The sequence below is a fragment of the Xenopus laevis genome, chromosome 6S (genome assembly GCF_017654675.1).
Source record: "Xenopus laevis strain J_2021 chromosome 6S, Xenopus_laevis_v10.1, whole genome shotgun sequence".
Lineage (NCBI taxonomy): Eukaryota > Metazoa > Chordata > Amphibia > Anura > Pipidae > Xenopus > Xenopus laevis.
Genome location: NC_054382.1, coordinates 94,849,947 through 94,871,526, shown reverse-complemented (window position 1 = coordinate 94,871,526; position 21,580 = coordinate 94,849,947). Strand labels below are relative to the sequence as shown.

Below are 21,580 nucleotides of genomic sequence, written 5' to 3'. Positions count from 1 at the left end.
CTGAGAACAAATGCTTATTTACTGATATATAAAATGGGGTATTTTTTATTTTTAATGCAGGTATTTATAGTGAATATTTTAGTGAGTTTGGTGTGCACAAACAGGTGCACATCCTTGAGTCTTGACACTAGAGAGTACAACTCGCTCAGCTGGATTAGGGGTAGGCAACAGGAAAGTAAATGCCTGGAGCCCCCCAAGCTTTGCGCTCTAGGCACTTGCCTCTTCTGCCTACCACCCCTAGTTCCGACCCTGAAAACTCAAAATTTTCTCACTCTGTTTTTAAAAGAAATCCAAACTCCCAAATCCGAATGCCCTTAATTTACAAAAATGAAGTTTCTATACATACCCCATGGAGTTTCATATACAGGCCGCAGGCATTGCATACGGGTTCTCCTTCTGTATTTCTGCGCCATAATGTTGTTGTTGATGTGTGGCAGTTTGCACATGCCAGTCCAATTCGTCTTGATGAAGGCTAAACAATACACAAATGGCTCTGGTTATATGTGTGCTGTACATGTACATTTATTTTATACATTTTACTACATACATTTACTTTATCGTTTTACAAATTTACAAGTTTAAATCCAAGTGAAAACAAACAAACTTTTAATTTATCACACACACACACATATATACATATGCTATACATGCATGACTTTCTATTCAGGGAGGTGTATAAAGGTAAACAAATGTAGACTCCCATTATATATTTCCTGTCATTAATGTGTGAGAAAGAATGTTTTAACGAAAAGAGCAACTGTACCAAAACCAATATTGCTGAATAGGACTAAAATTCGAAAATATTGTCGAATAGGACTAAAATTCATTTATATTTTAGGAGGCTTTATGAGCGTGAGGGTGGCTAGATACCCTGCAAGCCCAGCACAAATGTCATTTAGGGCTTGATTTGTGTTGAACACTTAAGGGGCAGATTTATCAAAGGTCGAGGTGAATTTTCAAATTAAAAAAATTATAATTTCGAGCTATTTTTTGTGTACTTCGATTAGGGAATAGTCCAAATTTGATTCAATTGCCATCTAAAACCTGCTGAATTGCTGTTTTAGCCTATGGGGGACCTCCTAGAACCCATTTGGAGTCAATTGGCAGACTTTGCAAAATCAAAGTTTTTTTGGGAGGAAAAACTTTGAATCGAATTCGCTTGAATGCACTATTCCTTTGATTCGCACAATTTGAATTAGGCCTAATATGGACCTATTCGATTGAAAATGGACCTTTTCGACCAAAAAAAAATTTGACTTAAGTTTTTTCAATTCGAAATTCAACCCTTGATAAATATGCCCCTTAGAGGAACATTTATCAAGGGTCGATGCAAATTAGGATTTGCATAAAAAGAAGTCTTTGGGAGACTACCTTCCCATAATTCTGAGCTTTCTGAATAAAGGGTTTTTGGATAACGGATCCCATACCTGTAAATATTAACTATGGCTGAATGGATCCCTTTAGATTGTAAGCTCTTGCGAGTAGGGCCCTCTAATACTACAGTTTTACTCTGCAACCCTTGTTTGTTAAATTATTGTAAGACCCCTGTTTTTTTATAATAATGTAAATCACTGAGTAACTTGCTTGAGCTATATAAATAAATTATGATAATAGCATGTTATTTACATTACATATATATTGATCGAATGCTGAACCACATGGGCAGATTTAAGCTGCCAATTTGAGTCCTTTAGACTGAGTCAGCAGTTTATCTGTATGGGGCCCTCCGACAGGGCTACCCGACTGATATCTGGCCAATTGGTCAAGCAGGTTTGTTTTCATGCCCCGACAGTCCCTATTCCGGTCATTGTAATCCAATCATTTGGCCCTGAATTGCTCTTGTTGCCGAATAAGTGGCACTAATATATGATATTACTTTTCAGTACTGCAAAATGTGCTATGTAAAAGCTGTCTCTACTTGAGCAGATTTCTTTCAGGGAAATTAACAGCCAAAAACTATGTATGCAACAGACACAAAAACTAATGAATGAAATCTTAAACCTTTACCATGGTTCAAGATCAAGATTCAGTCTGTCAAACTTACAGGTGCAATTATAGCTAAAGAGCATAAAGATACCGTGTATGGAAAAAAGAATTTATAATGTGTTAGCTGGTAATCTTGGGTTCTGCTGACATTACTATTATCCCTCTTGTCTGTCTGGTTGCTTCCTACACTGTTTGTCCACTTTAATTCCTGGAATGTTCTACAGGAATAATTGTTTCAAAATATCTAACCAGCACAAAGTAAACTTCATCATATTTTATCATATCATATATATTTTAGGTTTACAAACAAATATTAAAGCAGTTGTTGTAGAGAGTGATATTCTGAGACAATTTGCAATTGGTTTTCATTTTTAATTGTTTGTGTTAGTTAGCTTTTTATTCAGCAGCTCTTCAATTTCAGCAATCTTGTTCCTAGGGTCCAATTTACCCTAGCAACCAGGCACTGATTTGAATGAGATACTGGAATATGAATAGGTGAGGGCCTGAATAGATGATGAGTAATAAAAAGTAGTCGTTACAATAAGGGGGTTATTTACTAAAACCAGAAATGGAAAAAAACCCACAAATTTTATTATTTAAAAGTTATTATGCCCTGAGGCTGCTAAAAATATTCCATCTCAAACCTGTCGAGGTCCTGTAGAAGTCAATGGCAGATGCCCCTTTTACAACTGGAACATATCATGATCTGTGCTGGGTTTTGTACGATAATCCAAATTAATCCGAAAAATTCCGATTTTTCAGGCGTCAAATCCGAAAAAATCTGTACGATTCGATTTTTTTCACCATTTTATCTAGTCTTTTCCCACACCAAATTTTTCTACTTATTTTATCGATAAATAAGTAAAATTGTGGATGGGAGTTTGGTCGATTTTGTTTTAATAAAATAATGAGAAAATTTCAAGTTTTGGGAAAAAAATCCCTAGCTGTGTAGCCTTGCAGAGCATTTTTTTTAGATGGGGTCAGTGACCCGCATTTGAAAGTTGGAAAGAATCTGAAGAAAGGAAATAATTAAAAACTATAAAAAATAAAAAAAATATTAAGGCCAATTAAAAAGTTGCTTAGAATTAGCCATTGTATCATATACTAAATCTTAACTTAAAGGTGAACCACCCATGGATTAATTAGTTAGATCTTTTAATAATGATATCCTAAATGTATTATTTTTAAACATTGTCATCTGGTATTTTTTTTTATATATATTTCCCTTACTATTTTGTTCCTACTATGTGTATTCTGTTTCCTACCATCACCTCTCTCTTTTATTTCATGTTTATATTCTTTGGGGATAATATAATAATGGGTGAAAGGTTTGCTTCTGGTCTAGTAATCAACAGGCAGCATTTGCTGGTTATCTGTTTGAAAGCCAGTATTTGATTATCCTAATTGACCTTTAGATTAAATTAAATTATCCATTTAATTCATCTGCACCCACATTATATTGAGTCTATGCCCCCACCCCAAAAATCACTTCCCTTGCATATCCCATATCACTCTCAGTCTCATTAAATAAACACTGTTGACAAAGCACAGAAATGCCACAAAGATGTGAAATGTTTACATTTATTTATGTCAAGATAAGTGCCTGATTACTGTAATAGTTACCTATTTAAATATATCAATAGTATCTGTTTAAACTGAACTTACTACATATTGTGTTGATGGATACAGGATTATTAATCACTATATCTTATCTGTATTCCATATATGGAATATGAATTCATCATGTCATTATGTTTGCTGTGTCTTTCCATTCAGCATGGGACACAAACTCAGATTCATTAGTAAAAATCGCTACTTTGGCTACCCACAATGCAATGCTGATTTCTGTCACTAAATTCAAAAGTGAATAACGTATTAAAATATGCATTATTAGAACTGTTGATGTTGGCTGATAGGAACTGCCTGCCTGTTGTTTGCTGTTTTCAATTTTACATAAACATTATACCTTAAAGTTTTGTTTTTACTATATTATTTTATAATTATAATATAATATAAGAGCATGTTGTATTTCATGCACAGGACATTCTTTTTATTTTTACATATTTTGGGGCTGTCATGTGGCTGACATCTAGTGACAGTACCATCTCTATTGTAGCCAAATAAAAAAAGTTAGTTGGTGATGGTGATATGGTAGCTTCTACAATACATATATGCAGATAAAAATCATTGTTGCCTCTGGCAGTCTACTAAATATGTATTATTATTTAATATCTATTAAATACCAAGGGGGTTACTTATTAAATTCTGAAAAAAAAATTCAAGTTTTTTTAACTTTAAAACCCAAATTTTTAGTGGAAAAATAAAACTCAAATTTTTCGTGATTTATTATAAAAAGAAGAATCAGAAAATACCTGCCGAGGTTGAATAGAAGTCAGTGGGAGAGGTCCCTGTCCTATTTGGAAGTTTCTGTGGTCTGCACAGGAATTAGCAGGAAATCCAATTATTTCAGGCTTTTTGGCAACAAAAAGACTGAACAAAATCCGAAGAAATCGTACGATTCAGATTTTCACTCGGTTTTATCTAATTTTTTACCGATCTGAATAAATCATGCATTTTTAATAATAAATAAGTTCAAATCGTGGACTTTAGTTTGGTCTGACTTTAATTCAAATACTCAGAAAAATTCGGATTTTGATAAATAAGGCCCCAAGTGTGTGTGTGTGTATATATATATATATATATATATATATATATATATATATATATATGCCCTTTTCATTTTCTCACCATCCATGCGGAGTACATGTTACAAATTGAAGATTTTTTTTTTGTCCCCACTCAAAATTATCCAGTTTATCTATTAAGACATAATAAGAGCATAATAAATGGCATATGGACAGTGCAAAGCCCTTTCCTAATCTTGGCAGCAGGATCTAGGCTCCAAATAAGCTGTTTATGACTGCATATTGTACAGAGTTTGAAGCCAAGGTACAAAAACCTCAGCCATATAACAAGCTAAATCGAAATTTATGAGTGTCTGCCTTTTTAAGATACCAGATGCAATAACAAACAAATATGAATGGAATGTTTTACACAATAAAACTAAATAAAAAACATAGGCTAAGATCAAACAACTGAATCCAGCATCTATCTTTGCTATGCTACAAATGATTTTATCCACACTGTTGGATTCCTGTTATCCTGCACATGTGCAATTTCTTGCTATTCACTAAACATTCTTATCCGTAACAACTGCCACTGCTTTCCCATATTTTATTCTAATCAGTGTAAATCATTGCAGAATAGGAATCAGAAGTAATCTATGCAATTCTTGTGTTACACAGTGTATTCTGCAAGTAAACAGCTGTCCTTTTATTCTAAGTAGGACTAACAGTACTGATAAGAACGAAAGCTAAAGAATTATTGTGTGGCATAATTCTCTAAATTATGTTATTTATTGATATAAGGGATAATGTTTTACAGGCTTTTTAAATATTAGTAAATACCGCCATCACTAAACATACAGTCATTGCCAGTGGTAAAATATTGCTGGGGCAGTACATTATAAGTAACATTTTTACCAGCTGCATGGAAAAAAAATAAAATTGTATGTATATAATGAAATAACCCTAGTGAAATTGCACCGCTGGTACTTTTAATGCCTTATCTGTCTTTATAAAAAAATCATAAACCTGATTTGATAAAGGACAGTATGTTATATTTTCATATTTTACTAGTTCTTTAGATAACTAAATATCAGTTTACTGACTAGAACAATGTTAAGGGTTGATAAAGCAAGTGCTAAGTATTCACATACAGCTAATAAATGACATCTCCAGGACAGTGTGGGTAAAGCATGCCAGGAGGTACAGGTATGGGATCTGTTATCCTGAAATCCATTATCCAGAAAGGTCAGAATTACAGAAAGGCGATCTCCCATAGGCTCTATTTTATCCAAATAATCAAAATTTTTAAAAAGCATTTCCTTTTAAACTGTAATAATAAAACAGTGCCTTGTACACAATCCTAACTAATATATAATTAATCCTTATTGGAAGCAAAAACCAGCCTATTGGGTTTATTTAATTTTTAGTAAACTTTAGGTATGAAGATCCAAATTATGGAAAGATCTGTTATCTAGAAAGTCCCAAGCATTCTGGATAATAGGTCACATACCTTTATTACCATGGTGCCCTTCTGGCTCAACAAATGTTAATGTATAACATAATAATATTTCAATAAAATTTAAAAATAAAATTGCCTTGAACGTAATAACATGAATACTAAATGTTTTCTGTTAAAAACAGAAACACCAAACACTGGTAAAATGTTGCAGTGAATTTTGAGTTTTTATCTCAGTGATAATAAACAACATTTCAGAAAACAGAGAGCGAAAAATCCTTTCTGTAGTTTAGTGAATCAAGGCCAAAATAATCTTTTGAGAGTTACTATCTTACCAAGAAGGAGGGGATAGGGGGGGAAAAAGCCCAGAAGATAATACAATTATGAGGCTATTAATGTTACAAACCAGAAAAAATAATAATGTTTTCTCTCTTCCTAATGAAGAAATACGTTGTTATAGTTATTATATAACAGTAAAACAATTATTTCATAATTATAATGCATTGTTAGGGGACGTCGTTGTAGTTCAGAATCAGTTGCCAAGCTTAAGGTTGCAAATTATTCACTTAGGGGCAGATTTATCAAGGGTAAAATTTTGAGTTCATGTGAGTTTTTAAAAACTCCCATAAACTCGAAATTTTACCAATCGAAATTTATTAATAAAATAAATTTTTCCAAACTTGGATGAATAGAATCGATTAGGATTTTAAAAAAATTGGGTGGCAAATAGTGGCATTCGAGTTCTTAAAGGGCCAGAGTACGATAAATCTCGAAAATCAAATGCAAAGTTTTTAAAAAAAAAAACTCGAATCTAATTTTAATAACTCCCTAGTCGAATTTGACTGTTTTAACCATAACACAAAAAAAAAATTTGAATTTCGAATTTTCAATTCGACACTTGATAAATCTGCCCCTTGGAGTCATTTATTGTACAAATTTGGGGCTATGGATGTTTTACTTTAAATTGAAATCAAAGGGAAAAAAAGCAAATGTCCCTTTAGTGTATTTGCCTGAACACATGGAGAATGGGGAACTAAGTTTCCAGGTGTGGCCCTGTTTGATGAGGAAAACACCCGCAAGAGGCTAGTTTTTCAGTAACAGGTACGCAGAGGGTTGGCCTGCAGTGTACAAAGGTAGAGTATTGTTTTGCCAGAGACAAGTGAATAGTGCAGGGGAAAGGTTGTAGGCTAGCAGCAGCCGTAAGGTGTCCGGGGCTGCATTTTATGCAACCTCATTGCACACACAAAATACGTTTTTGAGGTCTGGTTTAAAAGATTCCCAGCACATATTCCCTCCTACAATTAAATACCTGTTCATTTCATTTGACTCTCCCTGTGACAGTACAGTAGCAGCTACAACTATGCTTCTGTTGAAAATATAGGCAAGAAATATCTGTATTGATATTTGCTACACACTGCTGATGCTTAAAACAAAACTGAAAGGATAAAGATTTAAAATAGATAATTCACCTATTGTTTGTCATGTGTTAACACCGTTTTAAACCCTTTAAATAGATTTGTTTTTTTGCTTTTATTTCTTGCTATATTTTTTATTTCTTGCTATATCAATTATCTGGATATAGAATACAAATCAAATATAAAAATCAAACCTATTTCCTTAAGACACATTCATTTGTATAAAAATGGCAGTAGAAAAAAAAACAGTGAAATAGCACATTATTTTTTTTGTTCTCGGGCCATTTTTATTTATACCATTTTGCTTGGCTTTTTAGGTTTCCATTTGTGTATACCGAGTCAAGTTTTTTGATAAAAAAAATAATAATAATAAAAAAAAGTACATTATAACAATGACGTTTTTTTTCTCTATTTATATTATAGGATAGCTTTATTAGAGGCAAAGGGACAATATGTACATTTTTATACCATTATGATGTACACTCTAATGAAAATAATATAATAAATTATATTATATAAAATAATAAATTTCTAGTTGACATTAACTGCACATTTTGAGTAGTTTGTTTGTCTGACCCTGCCTATTCTTTGCCCTGGTAGTTCTGGCTTTTGCGACTATGTAGCAGAAGTTTTAATAGACGAGCCAGCACTTCAGAAAGGGATAGAGAACTACTAAGTTTTCATGCAATTACAAAATGCAAACATTTTTCAATTAATGTATGCTGTAACTGTACATATATGCATATATGCATATATGTGTGGGGAGCACATATATATACTGTACTCTGAATGCAAAAATCACAAAAAATTTGTGATATTTTTTTTTTATAAAATCTGACTTTTTTGGAATTTATTAAACCCCAAGGAAAAGTCAGAATCTGAAAATCCAGCATCTTAGACCTGTCAGGGTTGCATATAAGTCAATGGCAGAAGTCCCAATGATTTTTTTGATGTGCTTTGGGTTTCGTGCAATACCCCAAAGTTTTCGAGTGAAAATTCCGAAAAAATCTTGAAAATCGGATGGAAATATCAGAAAAAATCTTGAAAATCAGATTTTTTTTACCCGCAAAGCTAATTTTTGGGAAACTGTAATAATAAATAAGCATAAAAAACATGAGCGGATTTGATCGAAGTTTGTAGCAGAAAATATTGAAATAAATTCGGACTTTAATAAATAACCCCCGACATGTACTGCATTACATTTTCAGCAACCAGCACAAAAATATGCATTTAAATTCATAGTGCCCAGAGAATTTTGAAGTAGATAAAATCTTTCACTTGAAGTTTGCAGATTTCAATTTTTTCAAGCTTACCTAATTATAAATCTTTGTTGAAAACGATTCATTGTCATGTCTTCAACTTTAAACATTTTTTCTAACTACACCATATTTAAATGTAAAGAAATGTACCATTTACTTTAACAGGAATACAATAGTAGACATGGAAAATCCCACAGTTTCTAATTAAAGGGTTTTTGTTAGCCATCAATGTTGTCATTGAAATGCTATTTAAATAATGTATTTGAGTAATTTTTTTAATATAAAATTTGCTACATCTTTGGGGCGAATAATCTCCCCAAACTGCTTCCCCCTGTCTTCCGCCTGCAACAATGAAAAATTGCCTACGATATGGCACTCGCGGCGCTTCATTTTCTGAGGTCGCCCCAACTTTCCTTGTGAGGCAACTTCGGGCGACTTCTGAAAAAGAAGCGCCGTGAGTGCCATGCCGCAAGCCATTATTTTATTCTAGCAGGCGGAAGACTGGGGAAGTAGTTTGGGCGACTAAATCTCCCCGAATCTCCCGGTGTGACCTTACCCTAACAGAAACACTTTAAAGCTTTATCATTTTTTTTTATAGTTTTTGAATTATTTGCCTTCTTCTTCTTACACTTTCCAGCTTTCAAACAGGGGTCACTGACCATCTAAAAAACAAATGCTCTGCAAGGCTACACATTTATTGTTATTGCTACTTTTTATTACTCATCGTTCTAGCCAGTCCCTCTCCTATTCATATATCTCTTATTCAAATCAGTGAATGGTTGCTAGGATAATTTGCTGAAAAACTGCAAACTGCAGAGCGGCTGAATAAAATACTAAATAACTCAAAAACCACAAATAATAGAAAATGAAAAACAATTACTAATTGCCTCAGAATATCACTCTCTACACCGTACTAAAAGTTAACTAAAGGTGAACAGCCCCTTTAATAATTAAATCATGTATATTAATTGGGATTTTTTTTAAAAAAAAAAAAAATTTGCCCCTCACCATACAACCTGAGTGGATTTTTAAAATCAGAGATGTATGTCGTTTTCCTAAAAATGTATGTTACCCAGAACGGCACAGTGACCTCTCTTTAAAGTAACAGTAACATCAAAAAATGAAAGTTTTTAAAAGAAATTAAAATATAATGTACTGCTACCCTGCACTGACAAAACTGGTGTTTTTGATTCAGAAACTCCATATGGTGTATAATCAAGCTGCTGTGTAGCCATAGGGGCAGCCATTCAAAACTGAAAAAGGCGAAAAGGCGCAGGATACACAGCAGATAACATATAAACTCTGTAGTATACAATGGGATTCTTCAGAACGTATGTGTTATCTACTGTACATCCTGTGCTTGATAGGCTGCCCCCGTGGCTACACAGCAGCTTGTTTATATAAACTATAGTAGTGTTTCTGAAGCAAATACACCAGTTTGACCAGTGCAGGGCAAAAGTACATTATCTATTCTATAAAAACACTTTAATTTTTTGACGTTACTGTTCCTTTAATCGCAACTGACTAACTCTAGCATTCTAATCAATGGCTCATTAGCACTACCATGCAGACAATATACTGATATCAGCAGTAGAAAAGTGAAAGCATACCTAGCATGGTTAGGACAAAATTACATTAAAAAAGTTCAGTGCATGTTGTCAGGGATTATCAGGCTAGAAATATTTCACTAACTGCACAATTACCAAAATGTTTTCTCTTTCATATTAAAAATAAGCTATTTTAACTTAACATTCAGCAACAATGGGAATAGTTCAATCTGATTTACAAAAAAAAAAAAAAGATTTACAGAAATATCCCAAGCATTTACCTACCTAGTATCTCTAGTTATGCTCACTCCAAAAACCTTCAAGTCTTTGAGTGCAACTTGACAAAACACCATTTCTGAGATTTTATGTAGTGAATCCTTTTATTTAGTAGCAATTTGACTTGATAAAGAATATTTGTGGCTGTTAGTGTGATTGTGCTTCAGGTCAAATGGGCTTTAGTTAATCAACAAAGTCAAACACATTTCTCATACTCTGTATATGTATATTGTTATCTAATATGGAAGAAGGAACATACCTAGACAGACTATAATTTAATATACAACCTCTGAAAATATAGAATATATAACCTCAAATAGTAATCAAGGGTATATAACCCTGAGTAGTATGTTACATAACCTCAGAAAGTTAAGGATTATGTATATAACCAAAGGAAGTACAGTATGGTATAAAACCTCAGAAATTACAACATATGACCACAGGAAGTGTAGTATATAACCTCGTAAATCCCAGCATGCAACCCAGTGTGAAAAGTTAGAAATTACAGTTCTTGGCAGATATAGGGCAGAGTTTATGCAGTGCAGTTTATGAGAATGTTTAATAGATTGCAAACTTAACACGTCCATAAGGACATTTTCTTTTTATTACATACACTACGCACTGGGACAAAATCTATTCTTCATTAGTGGAAGAAGCAATATGCAGTGCATATTTTTTTTTCCTTTACAATTATTATTATATTCCCCAGTAGTACTGACCCCCAAGAAGCAGCACAAAACCTTACTACATTATATATATATATATATATATATATATATATATATATATATATATATATATATATATATATATATATATATACACACACAAGAGGTCCTCTGCACTCAACCCATTATCAATATATATATATAAGACAGAGACATTTTATGCATACTGCTACTAAAAAATGCCTTTAAACAAAAGAGGGATTGTTTTTAAATATATTTAAGGTGGCCAACTATGTCAAAGTCATCCCATATCTATATATATACACAGTATAATGTAGTTATGTTTTGTGCTGCTTCTTGTGGGTCAGTACTACTGGGGAATATAATAATAATTGTAATTATAGAGAGAGAGAGAGAGAGAGAGAGAGAGAGAGAGAGAGAGAGAATGTTCGGGACTGTGGTTTTCTGGAGAAGGGATATTTCGGTAATTTGAACACCTTGGGGCCCATTCACTAGGAATAGAGGAAAAATACTTTGAATTTCGAAGTGTTTTTTTGGCTACTTCAACCATCAAATGGTCTACTTCGCACTTTGACTTCGACCTTCGAATTCGAAACGAACGTTTCGAACTGAAAATAGTTCGACTATTCGACCATTCGAAAGTACTGTCTCTTTAAAAAAAACTTCGACCCCCTAGTTCGCCAACTAAAACCAATGTTAGTCTATGGGGAAGGTCCCCATAGGCTTCCTATCAATTTTCTGATCGAAGTATAATCCTTCGATCGATGGATTAAAATCCTTCAAATCGTTCGATTCGAAGGATTTAAACATTCGATCGAACGATTATTCCTGCGATCATTCGAATTGCACTAAATCCTTCGACTTCGATATTCGAAGTCGAAGGATTTTAATTCAGCAGTCGAATATCGAGGGTTAATTAACCCTCGATATTCGACCCTAGGTAAATTTGCCCCCTTAAATCTGTTAAAAATCATTTAAACTTTAAATAAACCTAATAGGATTCATTTGGAATCAAGTACAAGGTACTGTTTTATTATTACAGAGAAAAAGGAAATCCTTGTTTAAAATGTTTTAAAAAAGTCTATAGGAGACAGCTTTTCTCTAATTCAGAGATGTCTGGATAACAGGTAATGGATCTCAAGCATGTATAGTACATAACCTTAGGATATATACTGTATCAAATTCCTCAACATACACAAACCAGTTTCTATATCAAATAATTGAGGCTACAAAAGAATTCTGGCATATTACTTTCACTCACAATGAAATTCTCATATGTTCTTGTGCTAGTTCTCTGTGAAAATTCATGTGGTTGAGAGTATAATTGATTTGCTAAAAACAAGTAACTATAGGTATCCAAACCTTATATATACCTCCCCCCTAGCTAATTGGCCAGTTCAAACAGGACCTGTGCTTACTCACCACTCGTTTCTGTGGTTTGATGAGCGGCCGGCTCAGTCCATTCATCTTGCTGTACAGTCCGCAGGCGTTGCACAAAAAATGACCGGTGCCATCTCTTCTCCACAGGGGGGTCTGCACTGAGCCACAGTTAACACACTCTCGGCTTTCTGGCAGCTCGTCCAACACATCTGAGGGAAAAAGAGAGGCTGTTACCGTTAGTGACACATCACCCACACCTACCTATATCAACATTCAGAGTTACTACCTCAGCTCTGTTTCAAACCTGTGTAGCCTCACTCCAAAGATATGAACGTGACCCTTGTCCTACACCTCTACATACAAATATTAATTTGGTCCCATGTACGTACATTCATATGAAATAGGTGCCTGTCCTGTCATACAGCAACTGGATGACAAGCATTATACATGGAACCGCAATACGCATCTTTTTTTATTTTGATTGATAAAGGAAATTTTAATTTTTAAACGTAAAATGCAGGACCAATACTGATTTATTCTGTCTGTCAATGTGAACAAATACAATAAATCTGATGAATGCCAGTACAATATACTATAATTAGACTATTTTGTTACTTCATCAGGAGATGTATAAATACATTCATTTGGAACAGGAATCAGTAAACTGCATGGAAAGGACACGTGACTAGATAGAAGGAATGTACCATGTACAGCATTGTACCAGGCTCTGTATTACATGTATTGCTCTTTCTTTCAGATATACTTTGCTTCTTTTAAATAGACATTTTGCATGGGTATTTTTATATATTTATCATAACCAGGTTTGTATGTGGCTGTATATGTGTTAGAATTGAGTTTAAGCTAAAGGGAATCTTTTCTTATAATTTAAATATTGATTTGGAGTCAGAAAATGTGTTTGCACATATGTATGATATATATAACTTGTTTTTAACTGTAATAGAAAGTGCAGCTCTTTAACCTCTAATTGGTGAGCGGGTGCCTGGCGATAGGTGTAGAGCTCCAGGAGTTTATGCAATTCACCATGAATTAAAGCTAGTTATACCATAGCTGGAGGGGGAGGCTTTTGCAAAATAACCAACACCTGTTGGCTTTTCTTGAGTTTATTTTATCACTAACAACGCTCACAGCAACACTTCAAGGACATTGGATTATAAGGGTCCCCCTATCCCTAGTAACCAGAACAGCACAGTGACTAATGGGACAGATAACTGTGTTTAACATTTCACAAGACCAATACGGCATTGTCGTAGAAAAATTAACCAGGTTAAAATTAAAAAATAGTTTGAGTAGATGCAGGAAAAGTTGCTATTGCCGATCGATTGATTCACTAAAGAATCATAAGCAACTTTGGTACTAACTACAGTTAAAATAGTTTAATTAAACTTTGGCTAATAATAATAATAACAGCAATACTAATTATGTGTGAAATATATATCAACTAAATGTAGCAAATTGTAACAGTGTAGAATCTACTCCTGGATTACTGAGCTGCCAGACTGAAACACCAGAGACAGGAACACTAGACTTTAAAATTAAATCATGGAAAAATGGTAGAAATTAAAAAATGGAAAGAAATTCCAAAGCAAAGAATATATATTTCTAGTGAACAATCTGAAAACAATTGAACTGAAAAAAAGTGTTTGGAAAGTGAACAACCCCTTTTCGTTTAATGAATAGCGTGGTAATATAATTTTCTCTGATTTGTCTTCCTCAAATCATAAAGCACCAACAAGTTATGGGGCTTGGGAATATTTATATCAGAGATAACAGATAAATCTAAGCATAATGCAACGCTTTTTACCACTATTTAATCGTTAATTAGCAAAAGGCATATTAAACAGCGAGCGTTCTCTGCTTGAAAGGATTGTTGTTTAGGAACTGAATATGATTTAATGCTTTTAAATAACTGATATTTTGTGTCCCTTAATAGACTTTGACTACATAGAACATTATCAGTCACTGGAACATTTAAAGGGCCAGTTACATCAAGGGCTTTTATATTTAAAAAGTTACTCTGTGCTAATAAGCATTACTGACCTGGTTCACTCTATTCACAGTAATAAATAACTGATTAACAAATAGGAAATATCATCTGATTCATTGGTAATTTTATTTTCATTTCGCAAAAACAAAAAAGGAACCAAGGTAAATTATTTGGTAAATATTATATGATACTTTGGTAGGCAGGCATTTAAATAGGCTATGCCATTTCTGTCACTGCAAACAGTATGAATATAGTCCTGGAAATACACACAGGAGAAATTTAGGGCTCTACCGGGAACGGTATTTGGCTGTACTGACGCAAAGATACAGCATGAGACATTAGCCTTACAACGCTAGTTAAACTGTTTGCTTCGGAATCACTGCCACGGGGCAGTCACTCTAAATAGGGCAGACCCACATTTTGAAGGCTGATAAAAGAACGCATTTATGCATAAATGCTATCTGTCATATAGTTTAATGAGGTACATTTTCTGCCCTAAACCCACCTGTACCATAAGTAGAAAACATTAGCCTAATAGGAGATCAACAGGAGTCAGATATCATTGTTTTCACACCCATTGCATTAAAACCCTTTTTCATATTAAGACAATTGCTATCAAAATATATTTTATTTGTGATTCTGGACAAATATAACCTGTAAAATTAAATAAAACTTTTATATTAAATAAAGTGACTGGCCCATCTCTAATACTAATGTGGTCGGGACGTATTTTTTTTTTCTTTTTAGTACAAGATTATGTTTTTGTTTTGTTTAGCTATTAAAATCTTTACACTGAATGACATCCTATAGATTTAATAAATATCATAAATATATGGAAATCAAGCAGATATAAGAATGTTTATATAGATTGATATAAGACGCTTGCCATATTTTCAGCTGGAAGAAGCCAGGAAGCAAAACATATTTTCCCCTTTCCTCTTTTTTTTTAATACAGAATATAAGACCAGCCCATTCCTGGGTGGGCTAAGCAATATGTTGGCACGGGTGGCACAAAGGTCCCACTGTGTTGATCACTTGGGGGGTACAATTGTGAATTAATATATGTGACGTTTGATAAATATTAGCCACTGAACTACAAGCACAAAAACGATTGAGCATTTATAGCTTTGCTCCAGTGCACAGCAGATATAATAGTTTTTAAAACAAAAGCCATTATTTTGCAACAATAAAAACCCCTTCAAAATGCCCCCCCCCCTTTAATAATCGCTAATTATCTAACAAACAATATTACATTGTAATTACATTTTCGGAACATTTATGGAATTTTTCCGTAAATGTCCATTTATATATCCCCAAAATTATATTTATGACTAAATATTACTTTCTAGTAAAGGCTGTGAATTAAGAAGGCAAAATGTTTAATTTAGTACAGTACAATGAAATGGGATCATGTTTTTGGGTAAGCGGCAAAGGGCAGAGTAAAAGGGAACAACACTTGCTCTAAAAGTGACATTGAAATCCCCAGTAGAAAATCTTTTTATTTTCTTCCCTATTTTCCAGTCTAAGCTTTCAAGCACCTGAGAGGAAGAAGGAGAAAATAAGAATTGAGGGCTGTGAACCTCTGTGTGCATACCTTCATAATGGTTACTGTTTTACATAATGACGGTAGCTTTTGTATGCCCAAGTTCTGAATTCCCATATTTCTCCTCTGCCATTGAATTCATAGCTACATATATTGCCACAAGATAATTCCCTCTTCTAGGTTTTTGGGACTAGTAAAGTAATGCATAATATACCCTGCCCTGTTAAGGAGACTTCTGAACAGCAAGGAGAAGGCAGGCCATATGGTGTTATTGACATGTCCCAGTAGGAAGGCGAGTACATTGGCTTTACTCTGGCCTGCCGTATCAGTATAATCTGAGGCTGCACAATATAGCACCTGGGAGCTCACAATACACAATGGCTCCTTGGTAAATGCAATATATTCATTCTAAGGAGAGTAATTACAATGCAGAACATGTACTGCTAACAGATAGAGATCTACAAATAGAAGTCCATGATATAGACAGATAAATATTGGGTGCAAGCTATAGAAATGACCTGGATACTGCTAAACAGATGGAGAGTTTAGTATATGGGTGCATGCTGTCACTAAATGATAAAATGTAAAGGAGCTGGATACATACTGCTGGAAAAAAAGTTGAAACTATAATACAAGGATATATATAGTTAAATAATATGCGATATCTACAGGACTTGAATTTTATATAGGGTTAGCTACAGGACCTAAACACATACACCTTTAAGTAAGCAAGAGATTTATGTTCTATATATGTTTATGTACTGAAAAATATTAGATGAAATCTAGAAAAATGTATAATATACAGGATGAGATCTATAGGAAGCTGCCTGATTCAAATTACTAAATATAGGGTAAGATCTAGTGGAGATATCTGGATACATACAGGAAAGGGTCAGATTTAGGGGATGTACCCGAATACATACAGCTAACTACAGGGTCCGATTTGCAGGATGTACTTGGATGCATACATTTTAAGGGGATGTAAATCCAAAAAACATAACCGGTCTAATAAAAGAAAAAAATGGAATTCTAATAAACATTTCAATATACAGTTATTTAAAAAAAAATGTCAGTGTTTCTATTTATTTATAATATTAATAGCCTTAGAAAAAGACCATTTGTTACTTTCTGCACTGATGGTGCACACAGGTCTTTTAATCTGCTGGCTTCTGCTACATTGTTTCAATTCAACAGAAATAAAAAGGGACAAATTGTGCTTTTAATAGCAATTACATTTAAAAATAAATTTAAAACCATTGCATTTTTTAAATAAATGTATGTTGGTATGTAGCTTAGAATTACTATTGTCTCATTAGGGAAAATTATATTTTTGCATTTACAACCCGTTTAAATACAGAGTAAGATCTATGGAAAGTAACAGAATACATATAGCTGAATATGGGGTAAGATACCTTGCATAAATACAGCTTCATTCAGGATGAGTAATTAGACACATACTGCTAAATACAGGTTAGATTTATAGGAAGAACCCAGACACATTCAGTTTAGTACAGAATGAGATTGCTAAGAAGTCAGAGCTATAAGAATACATGGATATACATCTGTGATTACACAGCTCATTCGAAATCCAACTATCTGCACTTTTTGACCTGGGGCATACCAGCATGGCAGAAGCCTTTTTGTGGGACTACCTGCCATTAACCCTATGTTATAATTAAGATTTAGACCATTTATCTGAGGTATAACATAAACATACAGTTAATGCTACTTATTCAATTAGGTCATGGCTCTTGGGATAACAAATAGTCATTCTTGTAGCAACATTGAGCAGCTATGACCCAGTGGGCTATTATACACATTCTAAAAAACTAAACACAACATTCCACAAATTTTACTCATTCATATTTCACCCCTTACCCTCTATCCTGCATAGCTGGATGTATACGTTTTGTGGTCCATTATTAAGTAGGTGGTCAGGCAGGAAGAAACAATCATGGGATAGAGTAGGAATAAAATTTATAAGTATGAATAAGCATAATGTATTACTGGAAAGGTTTACCAGAATATTGTGTAACCTTTCAACGCCCCAGAATGTACTAGAATATTAAATTATTGACGGGTGGGTTCCTCATCTGTGAAATCCATGTAAATGCAATCTGCTACATTAGCTACAATGAAGCAGCCATGCTTGCAGCAGTGAATATGTAGCAGATGATGGCCTTAAAGGGGCTTATTTATCAAAATACTGAGGCTCACAGAGTTAATAATGCCATTAGTGTGGGATTCACTGGGTGAAAGTCTAAAGGAACCCTGGAAGTAATACCTGCTTGAAGGTTCCCTTTGGGTCTGTACACGCTGTACTTTGTGCTGTGTGCCCAATTTATCAAAACCAGCAGAACTGAGACCACTGGCACATGACTCAATGTGTTACAGAACATGTACAAGTACAAGCACCTTTGTTTACAGCATTTAAAGGTGTGCATTTCTGAATCCATTTTAGTACATTTAACTTCAATTTACGTTCAGAAATAAGCCTTTAAGGCATCAATAGTGGATTATGTGGATAATTTAGGTTACACACCCTAACAGGTATTTATGTAAGAGTTGAAAGTATGGGCAAAGAGAGCAGAGTGGTGCTGCTGGGGCACAATACCTGAGCAAGTTATCTGGCCGGTTTGTTGGTAATTGCACAATTTGGCCACATACACAGATTGTGTCAACATGTAAAGGCACGGGACCATACAGCTGGAGGTTGGCAGAGGGCCCCAAACACAAACCAAGGAGTGGTCATTTATTCAGGTTTTCATTTTTTAAATCTTTATTCAATTGCAATACCATATTAAAAATAAAATCACATGGGAGGATAGGGGTACTTGGACTGATACATATATTTTATATATATATATACAGCTCCCATATGTGCTATTTATATTGATACACGGTTCCTATTCATGTATTAGTATTAGTGTGTGCTTTACACCTGCTGTTGCTGCTACATTATGGCAATGGGATCCCTAATATGAAGAAGTAGCACATTGTCTTTATAGAGAATTATAGCAGATATATGATATACAGATTATAACACTAACAACAAGGGATCTACAAGCTGCTCAGCTCCAACTGTTTCTGAAATACATCTGAAAGCCCAAAGGATTGAGAAGTTGGGAGTTGTAGTTCTTCAACAGCTGAAGGGTGACAGGATGAATTCCTAAAATATCATATGTACTTGGGGTTTTTAAATAAGCCTTCTGGTGAGAGACATGCTAATTACAAAGTGGTCCTTACCTCCAGGGGCCCCTCTGACACTGATTGGCGCTCCTCTGCTTTGCAGGCTGTGAAGCATAGTGTTGTCGAAGGGTCCAGCAGGCCAGGCGGAGGTGAGCTGGGGGGCCATGTAAGGTGTATAATGGCTTCCATAGGATCCATTAAGTGATCTGGCCAGAGGGGTGTACTGGTCTCTGCTGCTGACAGTGAGACTGCTGCTGTAGCCTGTATCCCGGGTAGATCCATTGTGCATGGGAGGGCTGGGGGGGTAGTGGTAGCGGCTGGAGGTGTGCGGGCTGCTGTTGTTGAATGACGAGCTCTCTGAAGTTGCCTGGGACCAGTGACTGTTCACTGAATGGGCGCCTTGGGATGCCCCAGTGCCCTGCAAGTAGGAGATGCTTGTCAGCATGGAGCCAACCCTGCTCGTGGGCACATAGACTGGAGAGCTGGCAGCGGAGTGCATGAAAGTGCCTGGAGAGGGGTCATAGCTAAGCGGTCCTTGCGCTGATGTGATTGTAAGTGTCTGGTACATGTCCCCAGCTGCCGATTCAGGCAGGGTGCTGCTGTATCGGGGCTCCCGGTTGGGTATGACAAGCTTGTTAATGTGATCCAAGTCTCTGAACAGGATGAGATCCTCCGGGTGGGAGAGGCTGAGCGGGTGATAGGAGGCAGGTGGCCTCCCCTCCGAAGAAATGCTCTGCTGGTTTCTGTCGGGCTCAGTCTGCAGGCACTCAGAGGAACCAAGCTGGGAGCAGGGGGAGGGTGGCGGAGAAGCACCCGGGCTCTGTTTGATCGGACAGGGGAAGAAAGAATTTGCGGGACTCAGCCTTGTGCCGCCGGACCAGCAGTCCTCATTCAGGTCCATCCAGGTGTGGGGGCGCTGGGAGATGGGAGTCCGGAGCCGGGAGTCCTTCCCCATGGAAGATATAAGAATAAAAACATTAGTCTCTTAACCACATTGAGCTAAGTATTCATAAAAAGAGAGACTGCCAGTGGCTCACCTGGTACTGCTGATCTACAACTCCCAGCTTCACTGGACATTGGGGGTACTGGGAGCTGTACTACAACAAGCTCTAGAAAGCCAAAGGCTGTCTGTCTGTCCTCGGACAGCATCATTACAATACGTTACCTGCTGCCCCCCCCCCCCGAACATGCCCAGTGTACTGTAGCTTTACCATATTTTATAAGTGCCCCTCTTCCTTACAGTTGGGTCTCACTGCTACTGAGGAGTGGGAGCCTGTGAAGGCCAGTGCTCTTCTGCACCAGGTAATCTGGGCCTTCAGCTGTCTGAACCAAACAGCCATTGGAAATGGCACCTATCCAGTCTGTCAGGGATAAGTAACTACCCTAGAGCACTTCCAAGGAATCCATATAGCCAAATATTGAAAAGGGAAACCCCAACTAGTCTATAGCAAGGAGACACTGGAAAGGGAGAGCCCCAAATAATCTATTGCCAGACACAGTGATCCAAGTAGTCCACAGCAACAAGAAACTGGCTAGCAGACATTGATAAAGGGGAGCCCCAAACAGACAAACTGTAGTTAAAAGGCTACACAAACAGCACTGTCCTATTCTAAAACTTGATAAATATGTTCCTTGACAATTGTATGAAATGATCTGATGTAAATCGTCCAACCTGTCCCCCCGGAGTTATATTTCACTACTCGGCACCCCCTGCCAGTCTACAGATCTCGACTAAATGAACTGTGACAGCCCCGAGCGTCCTACCTGCTGCGGGTATCTCTCGCAAGCCATAACACAATGACAAACACTGCGCCCGAATTGCCTCCATCCCATCCACAGCGCGACTGTCCGGGCGCAAAGAAGAGGGGACTTACCTATTGCCTGCTCCTGCCCATGGGTGTCAGGCTGCCCATGCACGGATCCGGCCAGACGCTACAGGGTTGGGCACTTTAGTGTTGCTGCCTCCTCTCTCCTAAAGTGTAAAACGGAGAAGTACAGGGGAAGCGCCTCCCACTGCTCTGCATGAAAACTGCAGCAGCTCCTGATTGGTCTCCAGCAGCGCTAAATAAACATATGGCCTTTGTGACTGGGTGGGTGCGGGACTGGGATTGTGCTACACACCCACTGCCATTAGTATATGCTGGAGTACAGCTACGTACCGGAATATGTTCCGCAATACATCATCTGTATCCCCATGCCTGTCTATAA

General features: G+C 35.9%; 1 protein-coding gene across 2 annotated transcripts in view; it reads right to left on the bottom strand.

Annotated features, from left to right (window-relative positions):
• The window catches only part of gata6.S (GATA binding protein 6 S homeolog), a 28,552-nt gene extending 7,232 nt beyond the window's left edge, over positions 1–21,320 (bottom strand). Inside the window, 4 exon segments of one of the 2 annotated variants that reach the window (NM_001087983.1) lie at positions 347–472; positions 12,678–12,844; positions 19,430–20,318; positions 21,247–21,320. In NM_001087983.1, the coding sequence (NP_001081452.1) occupies positions 347–472; positions 12,678–12,844; positions 19,430–20,273 (1,137 nt within the window). In that variant the 5' untranslated portion in view covers positions 20,274–20,318; positions 21,247–21,320. 2 annotated transcript variants of the gene reach the window in all.
• Between the last annotated feature and the right edge of the window lie 260 nt (positions 21,321–21,580).